The 6,064-nt window shown below is 48.0% G+C and overlaps 1 protein-coding gene across 1 annotated transcript in view; it reads right to left on the bottom strand.

Moving 5' to 3' along the window:
* The window catches only part of VPS37B (vacuolar protein sorting 37 homolog B (S. cerevisiae)), a 28,623-nt gene extending 24,105 nt beyond the window's left edge, over positions 1 to 4,518 (bottom strand). Inside the window, exon 1 of the mRNA XM_012663428.1 lies at positions 4,318 to 4,518. Coding sequence (XP_012518882.1) covers positions 4,318 to 4,428 — 111 coding nt within the window. The 5' untranslated portion in view covers positions 4,429 to 4,518. The remainder of the gene's footprint in view (positions 1 to 4,317) is intronic.
* Between the last annotated feature and the right edge of the window lie 1,546 nt (positions 4,519 to 6,064).

Raw genomic sequence — 6,064 nt, 5'->3', positions numbered from 1 at the left:
TTAACCTCACAAAAGCCCTAAAAAGCAGGCATTATTACTATCTTCGCTTTACAGGTGGAGAAACGAAGCACAGAGAGTTTAAGTCACTTAAATAAGGTCATGCAACTCTTAGCTATGCTCTTTCCTTGAAATCTTGATGTCTCCTTTAAAAAAAGATACAATGAGTTAAAGCCGAATTTCAGAAAATATTCCTGAGCACAGTAATTTTTTCTCAAGAGTTAAAGTAACGGGCTGGGTGAGGTGGCTCATGCCTGTGATCCCAGCACTTTGGGAGGCCAAAACAGGAGGATCACTTGAGACTAGGAATTCAAGATCAGCCTGGGCAACACAGCAAGACCCCCTAATTTTAAAAAAATTAGCCAGGAGGACTGCTTGAGTGCAGAAGTTGAAGTTGAGGTTACACTGAGCTATGATCTCGCAGATGCACTCCACCCTGGGCAACAGAGGAAGACCACGTCTCCAACAAAAAAGAGTCAAAGTACTAGGTCCATGGAAAAAAAGATTTAAAAGATAAAGCCTTTACATGTACAATAATGACTGTACAACATGGAAAGAAACAAATTCCAGGAGAATTATACTCAAAGAGTTCAAATCTTAGCGTCTAAAAACTGAAGTCTCCCCAGCATTCAGAGAGTACGCACGCAAAGCAGTCCCTGGCTTTAAAGCAAGGTCAGTACATTTCAATGAGCCGTTATGATTCATGCAGTAGCTTTGCAGCCCTACACACAAATCACACCCTAACACGCCTTAGGGAAACAGCTTCTTCCAGACCAGAGCTCTTTACTTTCCATAGAACAATCTGTCTTTCAGACCCTCAGCATTTTTGCACGTGGGCATTTTCACTTGCCACAGGAACAAAGATTCCAAATCTGGATCCTTAGTTAACACCAACCAATCAGCACTTCCTCAGAGAGCACACTGGGAGAAGTGACCCAAGAGGTCTGGTTTAACTGCCTAATCCCCTAAGCGACAGTTCCTTTTAAGGGAGTGCCCTGCATGTCCAATGGGGTTAATGTGGACAGAAGGAGGCGCATTCCACTGCCATGTAAAAATAACTTTAAATAAAAATAAAAATGTGTGCACATGAAACATAAGCCTGCAGCAGAAGGGAGGGAGTGTAAGATCGCTTCGGATATACAACATTTAGGGACGTGCATAGTGAACAGGAGGAATAGGAAAAGATACACTAACACAGGGGCCCAGAAAACGAGAATGTTTATAGCTCCGACATCATTTTAATGTCTTCAGCTGCACTAAAATTCACACACCACAATTAAAACAATGTAAGTGAAGCATAATGAACAGCTGCATTTAAACCTAACAGCGAATGCCTTCAAACCCTAGCCACACTTTCCAGTTGCCACAAAATATCCCCTCAGGCTTAAAGAAGCCTTACTCTACAATTTAAAACACTGCCTTCTGCCAGTTAAAAAAAAAAAAAAAGGAAAAAACCCTTTGGTTCAGGTTAAAAGATTCTATGCTGTGAAAGGCCTGTTCCATTTACCGTCTCATCGTAAACCTACTCAAATATATAATCATTTTGACCACAGAAAGGCAAATGTTCCTTAGGCTAATAGCAAATAAATTTACTTAAAATTCTTGAAATGAGACCCTATTAACTTGTCAGGATGACCTGGTATAAATGATTGTTGGTAATCTTTCAAAAAAGAGAGAACTACAAGGAATTATTAATTACTGCAATTACTATCTATTGAACCCATCTATGGGCTGTGTTAAGTACTTAACATAACAGGCCTGACTGTTATCACCTGGCAGGTGTTATCTCACCTGATCCTCACATCAACTCAGTGAAACAGATAGTATCATTCTTTTCCAACAGATGCTCAGAGAGGTGCAGTGACTTGCCTGCAATCACACAGACAGGAAGTAGCCCAGTCCAGCCTGGAGGGTATGATTCCAAAGCCTGAATGTTCTTTTAACAACACATCATAAATGTTCCATTTGGTCAAGAGTAGACAGTTCACAAAATATTCTCTTCAACTGTGTCCCACAACCACCCCAAAATAAACCAACCCAGATCACTGCCAGGTGACTGAAACTACTATGGCCAAAAATTTCAGTTGTCCATGTTACACCCATTCCTTGAGAAAGGCACCACGCATGACCAGGGCAACAGGATTTGCAGAGAGTGACCCTGGCTAGGTGAGCTGCCTAAGGCATTTTGGTTTTCAAGTTCAGTTTCCTTGTTTTAAAAGCACTACACCCAGAAAAGCAAACTACTGCTGAGTAATTTAACTTGAACTATGTAGTCTAATCAAGTGGAGTCAGTCCTCAATAATTCTATAGGGTGCTCTGGTATGAAGGTCACTTTTACTAAAAAAAAAAAAATCCTGCTAGATTAATTTACCTTTCCCTTTAAAAAATAATCTCCAGGTCCTTAGGTGGAGGAAACAGTGAGACTGTCCCTAACAGCCTCGAGTCAGCAGAATTAACTCTTCCACAATCTTCCCTCCACTAAAAGGCAGCTGATTTCTATTAATGTTCTACCAATAAAACTACAATACCCTGTTCTTACTGAAACAGAACAGTCACATATACCAAAATAACTTGCAGGCAGTGTTACACATTAGAAAAATATACCTATCATTTTATTATTAAACTAGAAAGACACCCTGCTGACAATCCACAAAAGGTCTCCCAGCAACTGAAAAGCAGAGAAACTAAGCAAAGATTTGTTCTTAGGAGACATGAAACTCTCATTGAGTCAAGAAAGATGGATTTTGTCACTTATTATTCTCTAAAATGGAAAGTGCCACATGGAGACCATAAATGGGGTAAATTGCATCTCGGAGCAACGTTATGTGTGCCAAGTTACAAAGCCCGTGAATACAAGGGGTGTATTAATGGAAAGACTGATACCATCTTACTACAGTGGCCTCTCTGTAGCTCCGGACAATGATCTGTTGAGGGTTTTCCAGGGATTTTGAATGTGCAACCTCCATACAAGCCCTCTTTTAAGGGGGCTGGCTCGGTGCTGAACAATCCCTCTTCGGAAAGAAAGCCAAAAGCCCCCACACCGGCTTCTGGGGGAGAGGCTCACGCTGTAGGCGTGGGAAGGCTCAGACTTCAGAGACAAAGGAGTAGGAGTGCTTGGTGGGCCAGGGACAGCTGGGATTAGCCTGGGTCCACCTGCCTAGAGGAGACCTGAACTCAAGATCGGACTTTTGGAGAAAGAGTCCAAAAGGCTCGGGAGAAAGGAGAACATGCTGCAAATCTGATGATGTCAGTTACCCCCCAGAGCAAACCACACCATATGGAGAAAGATAACGAGAAGCAGGGGGCGGGTACATGCCTTTCAGAGCTGGGGGCTGGTGGTCAGCCCCCAACCCCCATTTTATCTTTCCCCAGAAACCGCCCCAAAGGGGTAGGACACCCGAGGTGCAAAGCCAGCCATACTAGAATTCCCACATTTTCTCCAGCCATGGAGCGGGGCACCCTTACAGAAAGAGGGATACTGCTGCCCCTTAGGCTCATCCACAGACCCAGGGAGAGGAACCACCTGGGATAACTGTGCTAGGGCCATGGCCAAATGAAATCAGACTCCAGGGGCACTCTTGGAACCCTTCAGACACATGGACCCTTCAAACCTTACCCTGCCCATGTACGGTCCATGATCTTCTGCCTCTAGACTTTGGGGACCCCTGACCAACCCTTGAAGCCCCTCGGAAACAGCTACTAGACTCAGCTACAGACTCTGAGACTCCCAAACCCATCTTGGAATCCTCAATCCTCTCCTAAAAATCATATCCAGCTACCTCACTCAGCCCCCCAAAACCTATTCTTAGACCCCCGATAACGGCCTCAGTCATCCTGGACGCCCCCAATCTTTCCCCTCAAAACCCCCCAATCCGAGCCCAGACCTGGCCCTCCCCCCCCTCTGCCCCTGCCAACCCAATCTCAGATTCCCCCAAGTCCCTCCTCGTCCCCCCAGGCTCAGACACAGCCCTCTAGTCTCCTACTCCCCATTCCAGACGCTCTGATTCCCCCTTCGGACCCAGCCGTGGGTCCTCAGCCCCCCCAAACCTTGTCTCAGGCCCCCCAATCAGCTCCCCAAGCCCCGTCTCAGAACCCATTTTCCCGCCTCAGCCCCCGTCTCAGGCCCCCTATCCCGCCCAGGCACCAGTCACGGTTCCCCGGCTCCTGAACCCCTTCTCAAGCACTCCCACCCCATTTCTCGTCCCAGTCCCCTCAACACGACTGAAGGCACCGCGGTCGCCTCCGCCTCGGGCCACCGCTCGAGGCGCGAATCCCACCCGAGGCCCTACAGCCGCCGCCCCGAGGCCCCGCTCGGCTCACCTCCTCCATCTTCTGCACCATCTCCGTCAGCTGCCCCTCGTCCTCCAGCAGCTCGTTGAGCTGCACCAGCGACAGCCCGGCGAACCGGGCTTCGCTCCCAGCGCCCGCCATCCCCGCGTCTCGGCAGCCGCCGCCGCTCCGGCCGCCTGACTCCGCCGACCGGAAGCACCGCCCTCGAGGCCCGCCCCCCGCGGGGGGGCACGTGACGCCAGCCCCGGGGCGTGACGTCATCGCCGCGCGGGCGGGCGGACGTGACGTAGTGCGCGGCGGACCGGGCAGGCGGGGCGCGAGGAGGGGCGTGTGTGTGGGACCCTTAGACTTCTCAAGGAAGGGGCAGGGTCCTGGGGACCGGCTTGTGACATCGTCAGCGCGGTAATGATGTCACTACGGCACAGGAGAGTGCGCCATGACGTCATAAGAGCCTTTTTCCGCCGGGATCCAAAGAAAGCAGGCAGTGGAAGGATGTTATTTCAGCCAGTGTGACAGCCAGCCTGACCCAGGGAACCCGAAAGAAGGGGACTTGGTGGGGAAACAACTTTAGATGCCATCTGGTTCCTCGGAATTTTGGTGCTGCCACGTCATTCATTTAACAAATATCTCTTAAGACCTTCGATGGTGCTAGGCATCGTGTATACAGTTCTGAATAAAACAAAAGGACCCCCGTCTACATGAAGCTAACAGACTGACAGGGGATGCAAACAAACAAAAAGAAAGAAATAAGTTAAATGACTACAAATTGGGAGAGTGCAAAGAACGGAATGGGTGCTGAAATAAGAGAATAATAAGGAAGACCTTTAGAAAGATTTGTAAGAGATGGCGCTCTGGGAGAAGGTGCAATCCAAGGAGATTAGCAGGATGAGAAGGGTGAAAGTAGCCACCATTCCTGTAGGAAGCTCAAGACAGCAAGGCCAGCATGTGCACAGGCCCTGGGGCAGGACTCACTTCGTACATTCAGAATGGGCAGAAAGCTATTATGGCTGTAGTGGCCCCTGTGCACCACCTCAGAGGAAGGTGCCCAGACCAGACATCCTGGTGGGCCAAGCTGTGCTCTTGCGGAAAGAACGTGATTTAGGGTGCAGTTACTCCCTCTTCCAGCTGTCTGGAAGCTTCTTGGGATGAAAGAACTTGGGAAGTCATTATCCTGCTCTGGAATCTGCCACAGTTCTAATTAGAAGAAACCTAAGGCTGAGGTGAATCACTACAGCCCCCTAATTTTTTACATGTAAGGAAACTAAGGCCTTGGGAGAGGAAAGTTTTTGGAGTTTTGGGGTTTTTTCGAAAATCAAGTAATTGGCAGGTGTCCTGGCTCCCAGTCTGGCATCCACCAGGCTGGCATCATACCACACTGACCTCGTCGCACAACTCAGCCCTGAACACAGTCGAGGCATTCAGTGAATGTTTATTGGCTGACTGACGGGCTTTGTGTATGAAGATGATGCTTCTGCAACTCCATCGGTAGAACATAAGGTCTGAGTCATCCACCCATACGTTAGGCTGTGCTCCACTGACCCAGCCTCTCCTTCTAGCCCCTTGTACTGAGGACTCACAGTTGTAGAAAAATGAGGAAAGTTAGAGGAACCGTTTCATATGATCTGTAAGCTAAAGATTTTATTGAGTTCAAAAGGGCACTCAAAAGTTTTCTTCCTTTTAACTCGTTATTCTTGGTCAAGAAAGAAAGTCCGCAGGAGGAAAAGACACAATAAAGAGGGAAGGGATGTAGGATGTGTTTTTTTTTCCTTTTCCCTCC

This window comes from Propithecus coquereli, unplaced genomic scaffold (assembly GCF_000956105.1).
Source record: "Propithecus coquereli isolate 6110/MARCELLA unplaced genomic scaffold, Pcoq_1.0 Scaffold81, whole genome shotgun sequence".
NCBI classification, from domain to species: domain Eukaryota; kingdom Metazoa; phylum Chordata; class Mammalia; order Primates; family Indriidae; genus Propithecus; species Propithecus coquereli.
Note: the sequence above shows the minus strand (reverse complement) of the source record. Positions and strands in the feature narration are given on the sequence as shown.